This window comes from Schizophyllum commune (genome assembly GCF_000143185.2).
Source record: "Schizophyllum commune H4-8 unplaced genomic scaffold SCHCOscaffold_2, whole genome shotgun sequence".
NCBI lineage: Eukaryota > Fungi > Basidiomycota > Agaricomycetes > Agaricales > Schizophyllaceae > Schizophyllum > Schizophyllum commune.
In genome coordinates this window covers 2,412,494-2,432,978 of record NW_026089539.1, presented here as the reverse complement: position 1 = coordinate 2,432,978, position 20,485 = coordinate 2,412,494, and the positions used below count along the sequence as shown (strand labels likewise).

The 20,485-nt window shown below is 56.6% G+C and overlaps 11 protein-coding genes across 11 annotated transcripts; 6 read left to right on the top strand and 5 right to left on the bottom strand.

Annotated features, from left to right (window-relative positions):
• Positions 1-511: 511 nt before the first annotated feature.
• On the bottom strand, positions 512-858 carry SCHCODRAFT_01208795 (uncharacterized protein; the record flags this gene model as incomplete). The annotated part of the gene is made up of 2 exons (XM_050341243.1): positions 720-858; positions 512-649 (listed from the first exon to the last, which is right to left on the bottom strand). The coding sequence occupies exons 1-2, from the start codon at positions 837-839 to the stop codon at positions 512-514; spliced, it is 258 nt and encodes an 85-aa protein (XP_050202316.1). The 5' UTR covers positions 840-858.
• Positions 859-1,258: 400 nt separating this feature from the next.
• SCHCODRAFT_02529878 (uncharacterized protein) lies at positions 1,259-3,225 on the bottom strand. The gene is made up of 5 exons (XM_003038547.3): positions 2,719-3,225; positions 2,069-2,665; positions 1,796-2,019; positions 1,343-1,745; positions 1,259-1,288 (listed from the first exon to the last, which is right to left on the bottom strand). Exons 1-4 carry the CDS (start codon positions 2,965-2,967, stop codon positions 1,343-1,345), a joined length of 1,473 nt encoding a protein of 490 aa, XP_003038593.1. The 5' UTR covers positions 2,968-3,225; the 3' UTR covers positions 1,259-1,288.
• Positions 3,226-3,508: 283 nt separating this feature from the next.
• Positions 3,509-5,016, bottom strand: SCHCODRAFT_02611776 (uncharacterized protein). The gene is made up of 7 exons (XM_003038548.2): positions 4,851-5,016; positions 4,777-4,797; positions 4,621-4,721; positions 4,537-4,558; positions 4,387-4,484; positions 4,196-4,334; positions 3,509-4,147 (listed from the first exon to the last, which is right to left on the bottom strand). Exons 1-7 carry the CDS (start codon positions 4,921-4,923, stop codon positions 3,978-3,980), a joined length of 624 nt encoding a protein of 207 aa, XP_003038594.1. The 5' UTR covers positions 4,924-5,016; the 3' UTR covers positions 3,509-3,977.
• Positions 5,017-5,146: 130 nt separating this feature from the next.
• On the bottom strand, positions 5,147-7,681 carry SCHCODRAFT_02611775 (Mpp10 protein). The gene is made up of 5 exons (XM_050344494.1): positions 7,505-7,681; positions 6,698-7,453; positions 6,244-6,645; positions 5,687-6,195; positions 5,147-5,632 (listed from the first exon to the last, which is right to left on the bottom strand). The coding sequence occupies exons 1-5, from the start codon at positions 7,656-7,658 to the stop codon at positions 5,249-5,251; spliced, it is 2,205 nt and encodes a 734-aa protein (XP_050202315.1). The 5' UTR covers positions 7,659-7,681; the 3' UTR covers positions 5,147-5,248.
• Positions 7,682-7,747: 66 nt separating this feature from the next.
• SCHCODRAFT_02162022 (uncharacterized protein) lies at positions 7,748-8,345 on the top strand. The gene has a single exon (XM_050341958.1). It carries the CDS (start codon positions 7,908-7,910, stop codon positions 8,292-8,294), a length of 387 nt encoding a protein of 128 aa, XP_050202314.1. The 5' UTR covers positions 7,748-7,907; the 3' UTR covers positions 8,295-8,345.
• On the top strand, positions 8,314-9,168 carry SCHCODRAFT_02489963 (uncharacterized protein; the record flags this gene model as incomplete). The annotated part of the gene is made up of 4 exons (XM_003037217.2): positions 8,314-8,590; positions 8,640-8,861; positions 8,912-9,040; positions 9,092-9,168. 4 exons carry the CDS (start codon positions 8,314-8,316, stop codon positions 9,166-9,168), a joined length of 705 nt encoding a protein of 234 aa, XP_003037263.1.
• Positions 9,169-9,413: 245 nt separating this feature from the next.
• SCHCODRAFT_02611771 (uncharacterized protein) lies at positions 9,414-10,267 on the bottom strand. Its single transcript, XM_003038550.2, has 5 exons — positions 10,172-10,267; positions 10,029-10,118; positions 9,781-9,974; positions 9,591-9,723; positions 9,414-9,539 (listed from the first exon to the last, which is right to left on the bottom strand). Exons 1-5 carry the CDS (start codon positions 10,224-10,226, stop codon positions 9,502-9,504), a joined length of 510 nt encoding a protein of 169 aa, XP_003038596.1. The 5' UTR covers positions 10,227-10,267; the 3' UTR covers positions 9,414-9,501.
• A 541-nt stretch (positions 10,268-10,808) lies between these two features.
• SCHCODRAFT_02488368 (pseudouridine synthase) lies at positions 10,809-11,812 on the top strand (the record flags this gene model as incomplete). The annotated part of the gene is made up of 5 exons (XM_003037218.1): positions 10,809-10,916; positions 10,972-11,226; positions 11,276-11,363; positions 11,419-11,534; positions 11,588-11,812. The coding sequence occupies 5 exons, from the start codon at positions 10,809-10,811 to the stop codon at positions 11,810-11,812; spliced, it is 792 nt and encodes a 263-aa protein (XP_003037264.1).
• Positions 11,813-12,519: 707 nt separating this feature from the next.
• Positions 12,520-13,614, top strand: SCHCODRAFT_02611765 (40S ribosomal protein S3). Its single transcript, XM_003037219.2, has 4 exons — positions 12,520-12,716; positions 12,769-12,977; positions 13,035-13,247; positions 13,297-13,614. Exons 1-4 carry the CDS (start codon positions 12,576-12,578, stop codon positions 13,532-13,534), a joined length of 801 nt encoding a protein of 266 aa, XP_003037265.1. The 5' UTR covers positions 12,520-12,575; the 3' UTR covers positions 13,535-13,614.
• Positions 13,615-13,785: 171 nt separating this feature from the next.
• SCHCODRAFT_02611761 (FMN-dependent alpha-hydroxy acid dehydrogenase) lies at positions 13,786-15,504 on the top strand. The gene is made up of 4 exons (XM_003037220.2): positions 13,786-14,097; positions 14,149-14,200; positions 14,248-15,056; positions 15,112-15,504. The coding sequence occupies exons 1-4, from the start codon at positions 13,983-13,985 to the stop codon at positions 15,399-15,401; spliced, it is 1,266 nt and encodes a 421-aa protein (XP_003037266.1). The 5' UTR covers positions 13,786-13,982; the 3' UTR covers positions 15,402-15,504.
• A 450-nt stretch (positions 15,505-15,954) lies between these two features.
• On the top strand, positions 15,955-20,474 carry SCHCODRAFT_01143345 (uncharacterized protein; the record flags this gene model as incomplete). The annotated part of the gene is made up of 14 exons (XM_003037221.2): positions 15,955-16,115; positions 16,171-16,253; positions 16,301-16,514; positions 16,565-16,607; positions 16,657-16,767; positions 16,815-16,833; positions 16,882-17,185; positions 17,238-17,420; positions 17,467-17,564; positions 17,618-18,006; positions 18,153-18,609; positions 18,660-19,222; positions 19,273-19,836; positions 19,889-20,474. 14 exons carry the CDS (start codon positions 15,955-15,957, stop codon positions 20,294-20,296), a joined length of 3,597 nt encoding a protein of 1,198 aa, XP_003037267.1. The 3' UTR covers positions 20,297-20,474.
• Between the last annotated feature and the right edge of the window lie 11 nt (positions 20,475-20,485).

Below are 20,485 nucleotides of genomic sequence, written 5' to 3'. Positions count from 1 at the left end.
AGCCAAGGAGGAGGACGGGGGGATGGAGGGCGGGGAAGTAGAGCACGAGGGATGACCACTCCGGCGAGCATGCGGAGCGTGATGCTTGTAAGCAAGCTTAGCGCCCCCGGTGTGTCTGGCGTCTGGCGCAGGCGGCTTCACCAGCAGCGACCCCACCAATCCGAACAAGATATGATGCAGCGTCACCGCGCGCACCCTCGCCAGGTTCACCACGCGCTGGCTGCACAGCAGAAAGGAGCGCCACTCGGGAGAATACATCGTGTCCACGGTGCAGATCTTGAACTCCTCGAGCAGCGGGGCATCCCCTGCGCAGCGCAAACCGCTGAGCACGTGTAGAGGCGGCAGCAAGGGGACACTCACCAGAAATGCTCTGGGGAGCATCCATGGAGGGGAAGTGGCGGTCGAAGCGGAGGACGAAGCGCTGCCATGCTCTGGATGAGGTAGTGCGCGACGATGTGTGCACAGTGGATTATTGCCGGTTGGCTTGAAGGGGTAGGTGTGGGTTGCGCGGCTATCCAGCCCCCGTGCGAGGGGACCAGATGTTGGGAGTGGGAAGGGGGACGTTGGTAGTAGATAACACAATGTATATCTCGATGTTGAGGAGGTTGGCGCGCTCGAGCCACGGTCGCACAATGTCCGGGGAGGCAAGCTAGGTGGTAGAGAAGTGAATCTGCACGGGATTGAGCATCCTCCTTCACTTAGAAGCCTTGGGCACGCACCTTGGACCACAACCTCGGCATTCCGCGCGCTATGGCGCACCACAACTGGCAAACTGTGCTCAGATCCCACGCCATCCTTGAGTCCTCCTCGTCAATCCAGAAGAATATCTCGTGCACCATCTCGGCAGGTAGTATGTTGTTCGCAGTGTTCAACCCAGGTGATGGTAGGAGACAAGGACGTATGGGCTGATCAACGATCATTCAGTCCATTGTCGTTTAAGGTGTAATCCCCCATGAGATTCAAAACAAAACTAATTTTTGAGGTATCGTACAGAATAGAGGAGCGTACTTCACCTTGAACATCAGTGCTACTAACCTTAGGTGAAGAGCCCCAGCGTTGACCACGACCATTGTTCTTCCATATATGGAAAGTTCCATTGACAGCACCCTCGACCAAGGCACCGGCGTATTCTTGTGAGCCAACACAGTCAAGAAGACCAGCCAACAAAATAATATACTTTGATACATAGCCACGCCTGCGTAGTATACTTTAGGAGAAGGAAACAGAGGGAAAAGTACAATATAAACGATGCAATTGAGTCCATATACCACCGGTCAGCCACTGTCGCCTAGGGTTTACAAAGCATTGAGTAGCAGCAAGGGGCCTGTGGTGGAGAGCTTACCTAGTCCGATACTTCGCCTTCCTCATCCTCTCCTTCGCTGGATGTATCCCAAGGATCGGCAGCAAACTTGTTCTTAAGGTTCTCGCGGTCCTGCGCAGTTGGTATCCTGTAATCCTGCAGTACAGCTGCGCTGTACTGCTTCTGGAACTTCCTGTTCGGCATCTTCATCCAGTCAGTGTCACGCAGCTGGCTCCAGGTCTTGTTCTGAATGTGAGCGATGCTAGGCAGCGCAACGCGCACCCCTTGCGCAGTGTATTCCGCCCGCTCACGCAAAGTCAGCGTGTTGTTGAAGTACCCGGGATCGAAGTAGTCGATAGGTATGTCCTTCCGTGGCAGCACCTCGATGTCAGCCTGCGCGAGAGGAGCAGGGGGATGCTCGCGGGTACGGAATGTCGCTCCCTTCCTAGAACAATATCAGAACGAGCAGATAGACGAGAAGATTACAGAACTCACGGCGACCTCCCTGTTGTGCGGCGTGGCTTAGCAACGTGTCCCTCGTCCAGTGCACGCAAGAAGTGCCTGAGCTTCTCGGAGCGCGCCTCCTTGGGCAGGATATAGTACTTCTTCGTGTTGTTGTCGTACTCGTCGTCCGACTGAAGATCAGCACGCTCGAGGAACTTCACAATGCGAGGATGAGCGCCCTCATCAGCCACCAGCCCAGCGCGTACCATGGCCAGCTAGAAAGCAGTTAAGGAGATGTTATAGATCAAATCAAAGCGTACTTACAGACTTGCGCCGCCGGTACCGATTGTTGTTCTCGATTGACTTCTTGATGCTCCCCGCCTCCTTAAGCTCGATCTTCAGAAGATTGCCTAGGCGCGAATATACGAAGCTGCGGTACAAGGCGCGGAGAACGCGGGCACCATTCTCGAGATCCTTAAGGATCACGTCCTTCCGGATGCCCATGTAGTTATAGGCCTTTCCTCTGACGACCTGCTCGAACGTCTCGATGGCGACGTCCTCGTGGATCTGATTATACCTGCTCCCAGCACTGCCAAGGAAGTCCGGCCTCCACGACGGCAGACCAAGCGCAAGGCAGGCGCCCGCAATCATAGACAGCACCTGCGATGGGACTTGACGGATGACGGGGGCAAGATCGCCATCAACGCAGGACTGACTGCTGTCATACAGCCTTCTGTAGAACGTGTTGTCTTCGTCTACAGTCAGGTTGTGATGCTTGAGCAGCTCATCCTTCACCGAGGACCGCTCCGGCACCTTGAGACTAGCAAGGACCTTATCGGCGTCCACCTTCTTGACGACTTCCGGAACGGAGACTTGGTTCGGTAGGCAAGCAGCGACACGGATATGAATCTGCAATGCGAACTGCGAAGGGAGTACATGAGCATGTACACAGATACAAGGAACAAAACACGCACCTTCGCCGTCTTGAACTCATCCGGAACCTCATCCTTCGTCAAGTGGTGACTGCTTGGCCCGACCGGCTTCGACGCCGTCCTAGTGTTCGCCTTCACACGCATGACCTTGACCTTGACGGCCTGTTGTTGGCCGCCTGTCTGCTCCGGTCCTTCGATTCTCTGTCGCTTCTGGCCACGGGCGCCACCGGCACTGCCACCACCTCCACGGCTCGTACTGGGGCCATAGGATCCCATCTCATAATCAGCCATGTCACGGTGTTGCGAGCGCGTCAGCGGAGGGCGAAGGGGACGGTGGATGTTGATGAAGGGAAGACAAAGGCGGCGTACCTCGTGTTCATATATGTGTTTGCATGCATGGCTGCTGACTGGTTCGCGCACGCATTCCGCAAGATATGATTACTTGATAGTAAGTGGGCCACTGTCGGTGGCAAGAGAGAACTGGACACTGAAAGGCTACGTCTGAGTTAATCAATAGAGGTGCTGTATACTTTAGGAGAATCATGAGCAAGAAGCTCGTGATATACACACACTTCTAGAATACATCCGATGGATGTATCTCATGGGGATGGTCAGCTCAAGCCACCGTAGCGGGATGTACAATGGGCGAGTCGGCGCGACCTGTCACTCCCGTCACAGTTCCTTGAGGGACGACGCGGTGCGATGACCGGGCCGAGCTTGAGGCAACGCTGATGTCATCTGAATCGTCCGTCGCTTTTCGGGCATTCGGATCACGAGCCGAGATCCGGTCACTGAGTCTGGCTTATCACGACGTCGTCAACGGTGCGATAAGCCGGACTCGACGAAGAGAGCTGGATTTTGGGTGCTCTGTCACGTGGAGCACCCAAGATTCATCCCTCTACACTATTCGATGGGGTATTGGACACCCTGAGCGATGAGTAACCTTCACCTTGCTGAGAAACACCAACATAAGGATTATGACGTAGGAAGAACGTAGAATTCATTGGGAATGTACGATGTAGGTTGCAGACAAGGTGGCAGGCTGGGTGTGCCGCAAACTATAGCCCACGACGGACGCTCGCTTGCGTAAGAAAAAGCAATGTGCGTACCAGGCTCCCGAGATCTGTGCGTTGTTGCGGAATATGTGGTGGGCCCGTCAGGCGGCATGGAAGTAGCAGGTACTGGAATCATAGTGGTCGAGAGTAAGATGATAAAAAACGATCGGCGATACACGCGTTGCACGGCCTTGGAGCACGTGCAGAACTGATGAGTTACGTCACGATCTTTCGCGCCATTTGCGTTCAACGCACTTGAACCTCAAGTGCGTTGAATCTTGCCCCTCGTGTGAGGGATGCGTAGGATTTGGGGGTAAAGGCGGGAGGTGCGGTACGAGCAAAGGTAGCTTGTTGTTGCCTAGACGCTTTTGTGTAGGTCTTCTGCAGAGCGGTCTTGGGTGCCCAAGATTGGCCATCTGCGCAAATTAGCACCGGTGAAGGTACTATATATTGGCGAGGCTTACATTTGCGTTGCTTCGGCGGTGGTAGCTTAGCGTCCACCTTCGTCATGCGTAGCTGCTTGCGCTGGTCTTCGTCCGCACGCGCGTTGCGTAGTTTGTTCACTGCCTCTTCGAATCTGCGGGTCTCTTGTTCCTTGAACATCTAGGAAGCATAGTCAGTACCACCGATCATAGACAGCGTCGAGGCTGCGTACCGTGAAGCATTCACTCCATGATTCTGGGTCCTTATTCTCTGCCTCCAGCTGCTGCCACTCCTTGGGGAACCTCTTCCGAAGGACATTCTTCCAGACGGCTGTGAACCGAGCATCAGCACATGTCTCCGGATCGGAGAGCAAAGCACGTACGTCTCGTAAGCTCTGCGATTTCCTGGACCAAGGCGAGGAGGCATAAGCGCCTGCTGGTGGTTGACACTAATAGATTGTACGCACCGGCCAGTCTTCCTCCCACCGTACCAAGTCTTCGGCCTGCGCTTGCGCTAAGATCGGGGGCAAGAACTCTACGGGCAAGCTACCGCGTAGGGACAATATACCTAGAGCGAGGATCAGTAAGCGCGCGGTCGTGTCCTCCCCCTCGCAAACACGTACAGTCCGCATTATACGCCGCCACTACAATAGCCATCAGTGCCCGTTTCGGTATACAGCTTCGGGCCCGTGCGCACCTCGCTGGCACATGCTGACCAGGCTCGGAATTTCTTTGGCATAATTGCCAGCCTCTACTGGATCATACAACATGTTGTGGGGTCGGCGAGGGAGGAAGGGAAGGAGGTCAGAGAGGTCGGCGGGCAAGCGATGATGATTGTGGCGGAAGGACCGATACTTAAGCACCGCTGTCACAGTCACGCGTCACGATCAGCGGCCCGGAAGATTGCCTCCTCCGCTCAGCGACATTGGGTGCGCGCCGCAAGTCAGCGACCCGGCGGCACCGTTCGACAGCACGGGCGGGTCTGGCCCGACAGTGGGGACACAGTAGTACAAGGCAAATTTCCGTAGCGGAGAGTAATCAATACGCAGACAGTGACACTGGCTAGGCGGACGTATATCGGCAACCCGCCGGACCCTATACCTTCTTCCCCTTCTTCCCCCTTTGCTCCAATATCTCTTTGTTCTTCTTCCCGACTACCGTCACCCCCTTCCCGCTCTTCACCACGCTCCTCAACGCCTCCTCCTTCTGCTTGCGCGTGCCCTTCGCACCCTTCATGCGCGCGAACTTGTCGACGCTCTTCTCGAGCGTGTCGCGCATCTTGCGCTTCGCCTTGCGTTCCTTGTTGTGCAGGGCGCGCTTCTCGGCAGGCGTGAGCTCGGTGCGGGCGCGGAGGTCGGACGGTTTGGGGGCGTGGATTTCTTGCGGGGCGAGCATGGAGGTGGTCGAGACGGCAGTGGGGAGGGCGGATTCGAGGGAGGCGGTGGGCATGTTGGAGATGGTGGATATTGAGGCCTTGGGCTGAAGGGTAGATCAGTATATAGTCAGCTTGTACGAGCAGATGCCGATACGAACCTGCTTCGGCGTGAAGTGCGCGTTCGAGAGGGCGTCGAGCTTGTAGCAGATACCCTCCCACATCTTGTCGAGCTCGTCGTGCTCCTTCTTGAGCTTGCCGTCGCGATCGTCCGTGCCGACACCGCTCTGCGCTGCCAAATACTCGTCCTCGTAGATCTCTGCGAGACCCTGCTCCGACTTCTTGTCCCTGAGCTCGAAGAACCTTGAGGGCAAGAACGGCTTGTCGTCAACCGGCCGTATCCGCACGACGTCGTCGAAGTCGTTCGCGAGGATGCGCGCCTTGATGCGCTCCTCGAGCGACTTGATGACTTCCTCGGTCTCCACAGGGATGGCCTTCGAGAGGCGCTCGAACTCGAGGTCCTCCTCGAGAAGGGAGTTCTGGGGGCGTTTGCGCGAGTCGACTTCGCCCATGAGGACCCAGTCCTTTTCGCCGACGTTCTCCTGTTCGAGCTCGGCGATCTGCTCGCGGAGGGCGGCCATGCGTCGTTCGTGGGCGGTCATGTCGGCGGCTGGGGGTCCGTCAGCTAGGTCTCCAGATGTTTTGGGTATACACATACCTTCCTCCTGATCCTCCTCATCAGCGAATAGGTCGTCCTTCAAGCGGTCGATGGTCTCTTTGCCACGAAGGCCGTCGAGTGATGATTCGGCGTCTGACTCATTCTCTTCCATGTCCTCATCGTCGTCGGAGGCATCATCATCATCCTCGTCCTCCTCCTCTTCATCATCCTCGCTGTCATCAGGTACATCTCCCTCCTCGTCGTACTCGTCATCCTCGTCCTCATCCTCGTCGCCTACGGGATCGTAGTTGACGGGCAGGCCTTTGCCCCGCTTCTTGATGTTCTTCACCCGCACTTCGTCGTGGAAGCGCACGCCGCCGGCTTTCTTTGGTGAAGCGCCCTTTCCCTTCCCCTTCGTCGGTGATTTCTTCGGTGGCTCGAAGAAGTCCTTGTAGTAAGGCTCTGCAGAGCAACTTGAGCGCCATTGTAGACAAAGGGGGACATGACCACTTACCGGTCTGCTCATCGTCGGATTCCTCCAGCGCTTGCTCATCGTCCACCGGTGCGAAAAGGTCGACAGAGATGTTATCATCGTCGTCCGAGTCGTCTTCGTTAAGGTGACCCCGCGAGACCTGGCGTGACTCCGCCTCCTCCGTCTCAGCGTTGAAAGCAGCGAGATCGAAGAAGCCGTCGTCCAGCTCCGAGTGCCCGCGTTTCCGGCGGGTTGGTATACGCGATGGTCGCTTGTCCATGCGCTCGAGTAGGGATAGGGCGTCGGGCTCATCCTCCTCGCCATCGGAGGCGTCGCGGAGGTCTTGTATCCGCTCGGTCTGTGACGCCACAGAGGATGAGTCTTCGACATCTTCATCTTCGTCTGCGTCCTCATCTTCTTGGCCGTCAAAGCTCTCGTCCTCTTCGTCGAATCCCTCGAGCCCGTCAAGTTCCTCGTCCCCATCCACTTCCATGCCGTCCTCCTCGTCAGGTTCATCACCCTCAAGCTCGGAGTCCGGCAGTTCGCCCTCAAGCACAAAGTCCAGCATGTCGCAGAGCTGCTTGCTCCTCAGATCGAGTTGACTCCACACTTGATCATCGTCCATGCCATCCGTGTAGAGCGCCGCGAGGGGGGTGGTCTGGAAAGTGGGAATAGGCGCCGGGCTGGGGCTACGCTTGCGCTTGCGCGCCTGCGAGCGGGTCTCTGGTGCATTCGCCGGTCCTAGTGTCGCCAGCAGCTTGTCAATATGCGGCTTTGCCTGTGGCTCGCTCTTCATGGCTACGGACGCGTCAGTGAGCACAGTACACGGTACTTCACGGGACCACATACCGAGATCAAAGACGCATTTCGCCGCTTTGAGAGCGGCGTCACGAATGGCATTGTTCCCCGTCGCGAGGGTGTGCAAGTTTCCATCAAGGCTGGCAGTGAGCGCGGAGAGCTCTGGTGGGATGGGGGGTCCGGTGTGGGCTTCGGGTGTGTCCATGGCGGAAGGTGACTGAGCGCGCGCCTCACAAAAAGTTCGATCAGTCGTCCTGATCTCCGCGTCCTCCGCGCCACGTGCGGCACCGCCGCCCTTTCGCGCCTCTCTTCCTGCACGGTCACTTCCACGCAAATCAATGGGTTTGTCCCCTGCTACAGGTCATTGCCACTCTGTATCCGGTCCCAAAGACTCAAACCCTCGTACGACCCGGTCTCAATTCCCTTTTTGTCTGCATTTTCCTTTTGTGTGACAATGGTCCTGCCAGCATGCCCGCATGCCCGGGGTCTTGTACGTGTGCGACAGCGTCCATTTCCCCGAAGCAGGCCCAGCAACGTACACCCTGCAACCGCATTTCTCGATCGAACCCCGGAAGAGGCGAACAATGAGTCCACCGCCACCGGTCCGCCCGTGCATCAAGCTCATTGTTCCCCTCCGAGCTGCCATCACCGATCAGCCACGCCCGTCGCGGTATATAATGCACGCAGACCCAGCCTACACTCCTCAGTTTCATTCTCGCCCTCTTCCTGCCCAGTGCAGCTTACGACCCAGTCTCTTACCCTTCAGCACACGACACTCGACAGCCCGCTAGCCGCGCTGCTCCTACTACTCTTTACTTCACGCACATTCACTCAACTCTAGACGAGACCATTCATTCACGATGATCGCCGGACTCTCGAAGGCCATCACCCTCTACCTTGCCCCCGTGCTCATGCTCACGTCTATTCTGCTCTCCCTCTTCGCCTACCTGGCGCCCGTTCTCATGCTGCAGACCCGCGTCTCGCTCATGTCGGTTGTCCCGTCTACCAAGCTCACCGACGGTGACGGGTCGGACGTGGACGGTCCCAGTGTCTTCATGGGTGCACTGGGCTCATGCTCACGCACGAACAATGACGCCGCGGTCAACTGCACCATCCCTGTCTTCGAGCCGCGCTACGGTACGTCCCGTTATGCATACCTCTTTTGCATAGCTCACACATCACTCAGATGTCTCGGTCCTACCGAATAACGCGCCCACCGTGCTGCTCTCCGCCCCCGCAGCGACGACACCCGTCTTCATCGGCCTCTCCATTGCCTTCTCCATCGTATTCTTCTTCACCTTCACCCTCATCTCCTTCCAACACAAGATGGGCAAGGCCGGGGGCATGTTCGCGAAGCCCTTAATTCAGCGCTTGTCCGCCTGGATTGGTTTCTTCGGCTTCATGATGGGTACGCACCTTGTCTCGCTAGGTCGACCTTGTTCTAACTGTTCCTCGCAGGTATCACTGCTTTCGTCGTCGTTCGCATGTGGTTCGGCAAGACCATTAGCGACTTCAACACCATCATCCGCAACATGGACGGCAACGACGCACCCGAGCTGAAGGCCGTCGAGGGCAACGGCTTCACCAGTACGTTTACCTCGTCCTTCTCTGTCCCCTTTGTCCTAACAGATATTTCAGTGGTGTGGGTCGCATACGCCTTCTACGCCGTCCCCCTCATCCTCTCCTTGTCGAAGCTGAATGTCGCGAAGGAGTAAATCATGACCTTCACGCGCGGAATGCGGACTCTGTCTTGTTGTACGGCTGTACACGGACTTCACGCCTCTTCGTCTCCTACTGTAGCATAGCACGGGCTTACATGCCACCACTAGAACGCTGACTGGGTCAACGGATGTATCGTATACCTCTGCAACTAATATCACTGGGCTGAGTGGTTATCTGGCTTGGACTTGCGTGACGGCTCTTGATGTGAACTTGAACTGCGTTCAGCTTGCGCTGAAAGGGATGAAGAAACCGGCGTCCAGATTGCAGAAGTATTTGTTACATTCATGCGAGTAATAATGCAGGCAATAAGGGTAGGAAGGGTACAATCACGCGTGCCAGACCTTGGCGATGAGCTCCGTAAGGCCTGCGAAGGATGATAAGCACGTTATCTAGCGAAGGGAAACGGCATACTCACCAATGTCATTCGTGTTGAACTGGTATACGCCCACAAGCACACCGGCCGTCGCGGCGCGCAGACCCCACGTCACGATCGGTCCCAGAGTAGGGAACTTGCGCGGGTGGAGGTAGTCCACGCGGCAAGAATCGAACTGGGCAAGACACGTTCAGCATATACGAACTTCGCCAAAATTCTACGTGAGACTCACCCCGATGTGCGAGTGAATGACGAGCGTCAGGCCGAGGAGGCCGTCGATAACGCTGCCGTTGACGACGAAGGCCCCAGCGGTGAGCGGGATGAGGGCCGCGGAGAGCAGGCGCTCGAATGCCCAGTGGTAGGAGCCGTGTACGCGCGATGGCGGCGGGAATTCGACCGGGTCGTTCACCGTGCCGATGTAGATCGCTGTGAGGGTGATCAGGGTCCATATACACTTCAGTATATGCGCGAACAGCGCACCATTGTCCGGCGTGTAGAGCTCCTTGCTGCTCTTCTCGCGCACAGAGGTAGACGCCGTCGCCGCGGTCCGGCGCGCGAGACGGGTCACTGCTGCATGTCACATCAGCTATCACCTCACTACCCACCCCCACACATACACGCACCCTGCTGAGAGCGCACAGCACGCAGGGAACGCTGAACGAGCTGGGAGGAGGCCATCGCGGAGCGCAGCGGGGAGAGGTGGAGGAAGGAGAGTGACGATGGGGGCGCGGCCAATCACATGTGCCGGGTTCGCTCGGTCGGGGGCGCACGGCCCGGGGTCAGATGGCTGCCGGCGCGCGCCGTTTCGCACGGTTCGTCTTTTTACTTCCACTGCGGCGATGGTGATGTTGCCGTTCCGGCCGCTTGTTCGTCCGGCTTTTGCGGAGGCGTTGGGCTTGAGGGCGAGCAGGACAAGGTCCTTGGGTTCTCGCAATGCTTCAAAATGGGCGTCCATGAAGCCTCCGCCGCCGTTGAACTCGAAGACGAAGCCACGGGAAAGTAGCCCTGCTCTGTCTGAGCAACGCTTTCGGGAGAAGCCAAGACCTCGGCCGCTTCGCTTCAACATCAAGGATACTATCCTGTATCATGACAATGGCGTCGCCGTTGTCAACAAGCCCGCTGGGCTCGTCACGCAGTCGTACACCAAGAGAAACGAGGTATGAAAGTTCACCAGTTCATGGCGTGTCTGATTTTGAGGCGCATGTGTAGGCTGACAAGCAATTAGTCAAGAACGACGTCTTCACGCAGTACTTAAAGAGTATGCATCTGCTACTATTCGATAGCTTACTCTCTGACAAGTACGTTGCAGAGGTTGGACGACGTCTCAACCACAATGGCAACCTATACCCTGTTCACCGACTTGACATGGTAAGCTAGTAGGCTACGTATCGTGAACATTCGTCAGTCTGACCTTCTTGCCCAGGATACCACTGGTGCCCTGCTTCTTGGTCTGACCGAAGCGCGTACGCGCGACCTCAGTGCCCAGTTCCGCAATCGGACCGTTAAGAAGACGTACCTCGCCCTCGTTCACGGCGGCATCGACGCTTTCTCCTCAATCTCTGGGCAGATACGCGAGCCAATATTCCTGCGTGATGGCCAGCCAGTGCATCACTCACGGGCGAACGCTCGGTGCGAGATGAAGGAGGCGGCGACCGACTGGGAACTGCTAGGTTCATCTGTAAGTGCGGTTTTGTGAGGTAGGAAGGACGACTGAGCAGACCACTCAGAGTATAGCACCGCTGTCTGTCCTGAAGCTCAAGCTCCTGACGGGCTATAAGCATCAACTGCGCGTGCATCTTGCGCATAGGCTGAAGAGTACGTTCAGGCAATTTTGTCGTTGCCAGGACTGGCGTGCTCATCTTCCTAACAGCGCCCATCTTCGGCGATGCCTTGTACTCGCCCAAGACCGGGTCTGTAGAGCTCGCACGGGTCGTCACCCACAGCCCAGAGCGCATGTTTTTGCATTCCGCAGAGTTGGGCATCCACGTACGTACATCATCTGCTTGACCCTCAGCGTGTGCTTACTCGTCTTCTTCCAGCGCTACCGCAGTGAAGGGCCCACCAAGGGCAAACGCTACGAGCTGAATGTCTGCGCGCCTCTGCCTTCCGACTTCCTGCAGGTATGCCGGCAGGCGCAGATAGTTGTTCCCGAACACTTCCTGGTCGGTGGGACGTTCGAAGACGGAAAGAGGGTAGAGCCGGAGCCTAACCCTTTCACGACTGAAGAGACTCCAAGAGAGAGTGTAGTCGGTCGGTCGCAGTAGGCTGTAGTGCCTACATCGCTTATGATGATTCCACTGTCTGCCTTGGAAGTCAACGCCTGCATCACCAAGTAGGGGTAGTTTTAGTGAGCTACTTTGGTTGCAAATGACAGAGGTCTCGTGCCGTTGTAGAAATGAGGAAGAACACGCATGAACACCTCGCGTTGGCGGATCTTTCGAATCCCATACATTGACATGCGATGCATTGACAGCAATACATGAACTACATGCTACATATGGGTAAGCTGAACACAGGTAAACCATCCAATGTTGGACGTTATACAACATTTGAGGCTGGAGATCTGGAGGAAAGTCAGTATATGTTAAGATGAGGAGGTATCTCGAAAGGGGTCAGAAAGTCATTCATGTCAGTTGGACCAACGAGGACGCGCAAGCGCGCCCAACGAAGGGACAAGGTCGACTAAGAGGTGCCAATGGTTGAACAACAACGCTCATCTTCTAAAAAAATCACGGGAGGAAGTCTCACCTGAAGATATAGACAGACGAAGCGAATGAGGAGAGTGGGAGACGCAGTCGAGACGCGGCCGAGGGGAAATGGGAAAACCACACGTGGGCGCTTTTTGCAGCCACATGATCGATTCCGTTTCGGCGATCGCCGATCGACTGTACAGTTGACGGACGTGTGGTGACTGACAGCGTACGCGATCGCCCACAGCGACGGACAAGCCAGGCAAGAGGTAAAGCGCTCTCGCCGTCGTCGCTCAGGACATCGCTCAGACCCATCCCCTAGCTCTCTAAAACCAAAATGGCCGCCCAGATTTCCAAGAAGAGAAAGTTCGTGGCTGACGGTGTCTTCCGCGCCGAGCTCAACGACTTCTTCACCCGCGAGCTGGCCGAGGAGGGCTACTCTGGCTGCGATGTCCGCGTTACCCACGCGCGCACTGAGGTGTGTGGATTGCGCTCAGAACGAGTATGAGATGCTCATATGTACATCTCAGATCATCATCCGCGCCACCCACACCCAGGAAGTTCTGGGCGAGAAGGGCCGCCGCATCCGCGAGCTCACTTCGCTCGTTCAGAAGCGTTTCAAGTTCCCTGAAAACTCCCTTGAGCTCTACGCCGAGAAGGTCCAGTACCGTGGTCTCTCTGCTATCGCCCAGTGCGAGAGCTTGAGATACAAGCTCCTCGGTGGTCTCGCTGTCCGCCGGTGCGTATCGCTACTCATCGGAATCATGTATCGCATATTGATATCTTACTCACCCAGTGCTTGCTACGGTGTCCTCCGTTTCGTCATGGAGTCCGGCGCGAAGGGTTGCGAGGTTGTCGTCTCTGGCAAGCTTCGCGCCGCGCGTGCGAAGTCCATGAAGTTCACCGACGGCTTCATGATCCACTCCGGTCAGCCCGTCCGTGACTTCGTTGACTTTGCCGTCCGCCACGTCCTGCTCAGGCAGGGTGTCCTCGGTATCAAGGTCAAGATGTAAGTTCGGTCCTTGTCGTGAGATAACCAAGTACTCACCTATCCTTAGCATGAAGGGCTGGGACCCGGAGGGCCTCGTCGGCCCGAAGAAGCCTCTTCCCGACAATGTCACCATCCTCGAGCCGCCCGTCGACAAGGTCGTTGGCGAGCCCTCGTCCGAGCAGCGGGAGCCGGTCTCCGTCCCTGCCGCGGCACCTCCCGCCGACGAGGCGACCTACGCGCCGCCCCAGGATGCCGCGTACCAGCCGGAGCAGACCTTCCAGGAGGCTGCGCCCCCCGTGTTCTGATCTCGTTATGCTCATATGTAGTATGTCCTTGTATGATCATCTGGTGGAAGCACCGTTTATGGCATTTACTCGCAAGCCTCTGTTCCGTGAAATACCGCGAACCGCCGTGCACGGATGGGTACGGTGAAGGCAAAAATACAACGGGCCCTCCGAGGGTAGGCAGGGTAGGCGGTTACACCTTTTGTGGCGTCTTTGACCGTTGTGCTCCTACCGATCAGCACCGACTCTCAAGTCTCTCCTACGTTCCGCCACGAAGACGGAAAGCCGTCGCTATTCTTTCACGCTCTTCTACCCGTCGCCATCCGGTTTACTCAGCGAGCGCCTCCTGCCTACCTCCGATGGGATGGAGCTCAACTACGTGACCCGACCATGAGATCATTTCTCCGTTGACGCGCCTGGTATAAAAACCTTGACTCGAGCTCCTAACCACATCCCAACCACCTACAACATGTCTGATCCTCGCAACCCGAATATCAACAACAGGACCACGCCCCAGTACGCGCTGTACCAGCGGGACAACCTGCTGAAGGGTCGTGAAGGCGATGTTCCCATTTTCAACACCGGTGGGTGCCCCTGTCTCGCGGTCACGAGATGATGCTGAGTTGGACCCACAGACCCCGCCAAGTTGGAGGAACTCGCCAAGGAGAAGCTCACTCAAGCGGGATGGTAAACCTATCGCCCTTGACGAACGCACCATCGCTAATTACCTGCAGGTACTACGCGTCCTCCAACGCGGGCATGTCGTATACCCACCTGGCGAACCGGCAGGCCTTCTACCGCCACCGCATAATCCCTCGGATGCTGGTCGACACGAACACGCGCGATACGGCTACGACTATCTTTGGCCACAAAGTCGCCGCGCCCATCGGCTTTGCTCCCATTGGCATAAACGTCATCTACCACCCTCTCGGAGAGCTCCCTGTCGCCAAGGTCGCCGAGGAGCTGAACCTGCCTTACTGTCTCTCGACCGCAGGAAGCAACTCCATCGAGAGCGTCGGTGCTGCTAACGGCAACGGGCCGCGCTTCTACCAGCTCTATATGCCGCACGACGACGAGCTGACACTCAGTCTCCTCAAGCGCGCGTACGACAGCGGCTTCACTGCGTGCATGATCACTGTCGACACCTGGCAGCTGGGCTGGCGCCACGACGACGTCGCGACCTCCAACTATGCCTTCTACCGCGGTGTCGGCGCGGATCTGGGTCTCACTGATCCTGTCTTCCAGCGCCGCCTCAAGGAGGCGGGTGTCGATCCCAAGACCCAGCCACAGATCGCTGGCCAGATGTGGATCGACTCCGTCTGGCATGGGCGCGCCTGGACGTGGGACAAGGTCGAGTGGGTGATGAAGGAGTGGAAGAAGATATCGGGAGGCAAGCCCTTCGCGGTGAAGGGTATTCAGAGCGTCGCTGATGCGCAGAAGTGCGTCGAGCTGGGTATCGACGGCATTGTGGTGAGCAACCACGCCGGCCGTCAGGTCGACGGTGCAATCGCGAGCTTGGATGCACTGGAGAAGATCGTCCCGGGTAAGCGACCCGTTCCAAATATTTTATGGCAACGTCGCTCATTCAGTCTATGCAGCTGTGGGCGACAAGATCTACATCATGTACGACTCCGGCATCCGTGGCGCAGCCGACGTCTTCAAGGCGCTCGCCTTGGGTGCGAAGTTCGTCTTTGTCGGTCGCCTCTGGGTGTTCGGTCTGTCGATCATGGGCGAGCACGGTGTGCGCCACGTCATGAAGAGCCTGCTAGCTGACTTCGATATCCTCATGAATGTCGGAGGCTTCCAGAGTATCGACCAGATTACGCGCGATGCCCTGGACACTTTGCCGAACACGAGCACCTTAATCTCAACGACGAGCAAGCTGTAGTCTACCAGCACACCGGCGAAGGGAATGAAGAATGTATCAAGAAGGGTGTGTAATATAGTTTGTATGAGCGTGGCCAAGAAATGCATGTCGTTTGTGTCTTGTGCTACCTTCCAGTCTCAGATACCAGGCCGAGCGTGGGTCCACCTTCCGCTTGATCCCAATCAAGTAATTTATGTGCCCGGCATTGGCCGAAGTCGTCCATGGCGCGATCGCTCTTCAAGTACCTCATGAACAAACTCGACCAAACCTTTCTCTATCCTCTGCACCCATCCGACAATGACAAAGAATTATGCGCTCTCGATGACTGCCAAGGCTAGAGGCTGTACCATACTAATCTCGCCGCAACGGCGCGGCACCGTCGCAGAATTGTAAATTCAGCGGCCTCCGAATGGGCGAGCTGCGCCGCCTGCGCGGCGGGCGAGGGGTCCAATGCTGACGCTGCTGTGTTCCGGGACCTCGCACAGGCTGACGGCTAAATCTTGGTTTGTCCGCAATCGCCATCTCTCGTCTGACTGTTAGTCTGCACTCGTAGAAGCGGCGAGTTAGCACGAAGATGCAGCCCCGGAGTTGTCTCTTGCTATCCCTCGCGCCATTGCACTTACATCTTCTCGCTCGAGCAGCCATAACTGGCGCGTACACCGCGAGCAAAGAATACGACGATGGCGCATATGGCCTTGCCCCAGCGCAGAGCTACGATGCGTCGAGCTACACTCCGTACGTCCACCAAATTGATAACTCGCACCTCGCAGTAGGTATCGATCTCATGCAGCGCTATGTGGAACTTCGAGGTCGGCTTCAACGACACCTCCGCTGCCCTCGCATCCAACGGCCTGATTTTCTTTGCGCCCCGAGGTATGTCTTTGAGAGAATGGAGATCATTAGACTGACCGGTCCGGCAGGTACGGATGCCAAGCAGGCTGGTCCCCTCATCTTCAACCAGCAGGGTCAGCTCGTCTGGTCTGGGGTCGAGTATGGCACGACGATGCAGTTTACCGTCGTCAGCTACGAGGGTCAGGATCATATCATGCTCTACACGGGACCAATCGAGTCTGGTGGCTACGGAAACGGCTTTTATCTCCTTCTGAACAATCGCTATGAGGTCGTGGCCAACATGTAAGTGTGGCAGCTCGCCTTTATTTCACAATGCTCACAGCTTTGCACAGCTCCACGAGCGGTCTGGGTGATGCGTATGCGGATATCCATGAGGTATGATGTATTCCAGAGGGGCAAAGTTTGGAGATTGACTTTCCCGCAGGGCCAGATAACATCGAACAATACGGCGTTGATGACATCCTATGTCACGCAACCCTATAATCTCACGGACTGGGGATACCCAGACGGATACGTGCTAGACGGAGTGTTCCAGGTGGGCAGACTCATACGATACAACGGGGCGCTTTCTGATGATCTCAGGAAATAAATGTCACGACAGGTATGCCACCTTCGAAAGTCACTGCTAGCTGATCATGATTGGCTGCAGGCGAAGAGATATTTACATGGCGCTCGCATGAGCACGTCGATGCGCACGACTGCTACTGGGATTCCCAAGGTGCCGGCGGTACCTTTGACGAGCCCTGGGACTACTTCCATATCAATAGCATCATGAAGGACGACTATGGGCACTACCTCATCTCCTCTCGCCATTGCCATACACTATACTACATTGACGGCGGCGGGGATATTCTATGGTCAATTGGCGGCAACAAATCAAGCTTCGAGATGGGCGAAGGCACCAATTTCTATTGGCAACACGACGCGAGGTGGCTGGATAATCACCACATATCGTGAGTGCATCCTACGATGAGACGCTTGACATCGCTGACCTGGTCATCACAGCGTTTTCGACAATGGTGGCACCAACCGAGGCGACAACGAAACGTCGGCCCGGGGCATCGTCCTCGAGCTTGATTATCAGAATATGAAGGTCACGCTCGACAAAGAGTTTTTGCCTTACAACAGCACTGTATCGCAGTCGCAGGGTAACGTGCAGATGCTGGCGAACGGGAACGCTCTCGTCGGGTATGTACCGGTACTTGTGTGACCGTCAAAAGCTGACGCAGAGCAGATGGGGGCAAGTCCCGTATATATCAGAATACACCTCCGAAGGGGACATGATATGGGCCGCCCGATTTGGGCTGTTAGACGATGGGTCAATCTCTAGCTGTGCGTCTTTTCACTTATTTTATGAACTTGAGATACTGAACTGCTTCACTCAGATCGAGCATTTCGCTTCAACTGGACCGGTCGACCTACGGAACTTCCTTCCATCAATGTCACCACGTCCCCTTCGACGACCGTATACGCCAGCTGGAACGGCGCAACGGAGGTGAACTACTGGCAGCTTTTCGGGTCGACAAGTGAAGCGCCGCAGGACGTCATCTCGTTGCAGAATACCACCCGCTCCGATTTCGAAACGGCTATTACTTGGGAGAAAGGCGGCGATTGGGCATGGTTTCAGTTGGCAGCGATGAACTCGGCTAACGAGTATCTGTCGTATTCAAACTTTACTGCGGCGGACGGGTCTGGCGAGCGGATGCCTCTGGCGGACAAACAGACGGTCACGGCGTCTGACCCGGTAACAAGTGGCAACACCTTCACGTCCTCAGTTAGTATCGGCTGGACTGAGGGCATGGACGAAGCGGGCGATGAAGAGTCAGAAAACTCCAATGGCGCTTTCGCACCAGTGGGATGGCCTTCACCCTGCTTGATTGCACTAGTTACTATCCGTCACTTGCTCATGTAATCTCGTAGATGAACGAGCTTAAGCGACGAGCAATGTTCAACCGTGAGGTCCATAAGGACACATATTTGCACGTGTTTCGTAACGTCATCCGCGTGTTCCTGTTGTTGTCCGCGACCGTCAAGGCCATGGACGGCGCGACGCAGAAGCTTGTTGAATCGACTGTTCACCGCGTTCTGCACGCGAACTCGTTCTCTAGAGCCTCCTCCAATGCGACCCATATCCTCGCAGATATCTTTGCGCGCTACTATCTCGTCCTCGCGCAGACTTGCGCCCAGTACGCCCAGCATGCCGGTCGCTCGTCCATCAACGTACACGATGCCCTACACGCCATAGAAGACCTGGGATTCAGCTTGGAGGAACTCCAGGACTACGTGCAAGGAGAAGCGGTTGATATGGCGCGTGCGGGATACACCCCGAGAATGTCGACCTCGACTCGGCGCATGGAAGAACTGGCGGAAATGCATGGTGCGTGGCCCCCCTTCGCCCACGACAACGTTTTTGACCCATCCACCCAGCTCATCTTGCAGATGGCCTGAAGCAGGACCACGATGACACGATCCCGCTGGTTTACGCGCCACTAGATCCGGACGCGGAATATCCAACTTCCGACTCAGAGAGCGAAGAGGAAGAGATCCCCGCTCAGAGATCTGAAGTTGAGCCAATGGATGCGACCCAGGGCTCTGAGCGCGAAGAGGGCCAACCGCCCGCCCTCGACCCGCAGCACAGAGTACCGTCGCCACGTTTGCAGCTCCCCACACCACCATCCCCCCATCCACACAAACGACATAAAAAGAACGGTTGGAACGCGCCCGACTATGTTCCCTCTTTTCTACCGCCCTTCCCCAAACCCGCGAACGACGAGGACGTCGACCCGCTGGAACTAGAAAGCGCTCTGCCTTCCCGCGCGCAATCCACGCAACCGGAACTTGCCCCGACGGTGAAAGTCGAGAACTTGCCTCTCCCTTTACCCCCTCCGACTGCTGCCATGTCCAGCAGCACGGATTATACCGAGCTCAACCCGATACCCTACTCGCAATCATCCCTTGGTTCCCTTCAAGAGTGGCATCTGCCTTCTGCGGTTCGTATATCAGTAGTATCTCACGCCATTAATTCATCTACCTTTTGCAGCCCCCCGATCCCGACGCCGACTTGTCGTCTGCAGTGGATGGTCGCCCCTCAAACAGGTCGAAGCTGCTTGGTCACCCGCATTTCTTGACGATGAAGGCATCTGCCTACGTCATCAACAACAAGCGCGACGTACAACTGCCAGACACCACCGTGCAAACGTCGTCCTCAGGCGTGCATACGATACCCATGTCTACCCAGGGTCGTCATGCAGTTCTGCTAACATTGCAATCCGCTCTGAACAATGCGCCCTCGACCAGCATGCGGCATTTCGACGTTCCCGACACACTCTACGGCGCGGTGCAGCCAGATACGCGGGGCTCAGCCGTCGGTCGTGTGGGTGGCGGGTACCCTATTCCGGTTGGTACTCTGAAGGCTGGTGGCATGAGCGCTCCCGCGAAGCGTGAAGGGCACCATAGTAAGGGGCATAACGACAAGAACAAACCGCAACCTCCGAAGTGGCCAATCATCATGAATCGTTCCACTTTACCTCCAGACCGAGGCGTCGCGGAGATGTCGACTAGCCTGGAGGGGAAGTTGGACAACATCGCCAGCGATGTCTTGAGCGTACGTCTGCTCATATGCTCTCCTTTGCTGATTCGCTCACTTTCTTGCGCAGTCGAATGTGCACAAACGTATCACGCATTTGGCACACCCAAATGTGTTGACGAGGGCGAACGGCAACCCCGCGATCTTCGGGCCCGGCTTTCTAGCACCGTGGTCGTCTGCGCCTTCGAAGGACGACGACAAGTCTGAAAAACAGGAGGATAAGGAACGCATTGCGCCCGACGCCCGGTTGTACACGACATGGGAGTACGAGATCAAGAAGCCATCGAGCTCACTGCCACCTAGCATCACCCGTTCGGGCGCGCACGTCAACGGTCGGACACCCCGGATAGGACCACCTGGCGGGAACAGCTCCAAGCTCGGCGCCCCGCTCGGTCGCAAGACTAAGCCTGGAGTGCCGACGCTCAAGCTGAACTTGGCTGGCCCTCGCACTGGCGCGCCCAGTAAAGCGGCGCGGTAGCGATGCTTGCTTCAGTGGCGTGAAGGCCCTCTCACGGACAGATGATTTGCACTGCTTGTTGTTCTGCTGCTCCATCACTTGTATCATAGTACATTACCATTTACCACTACTTCACCGTACTGCATGCATTGACGACGAGCTCAGAATGCGCATTCTGCAGGCCCGCCTTCTGAGCGGCATGCGGATCGT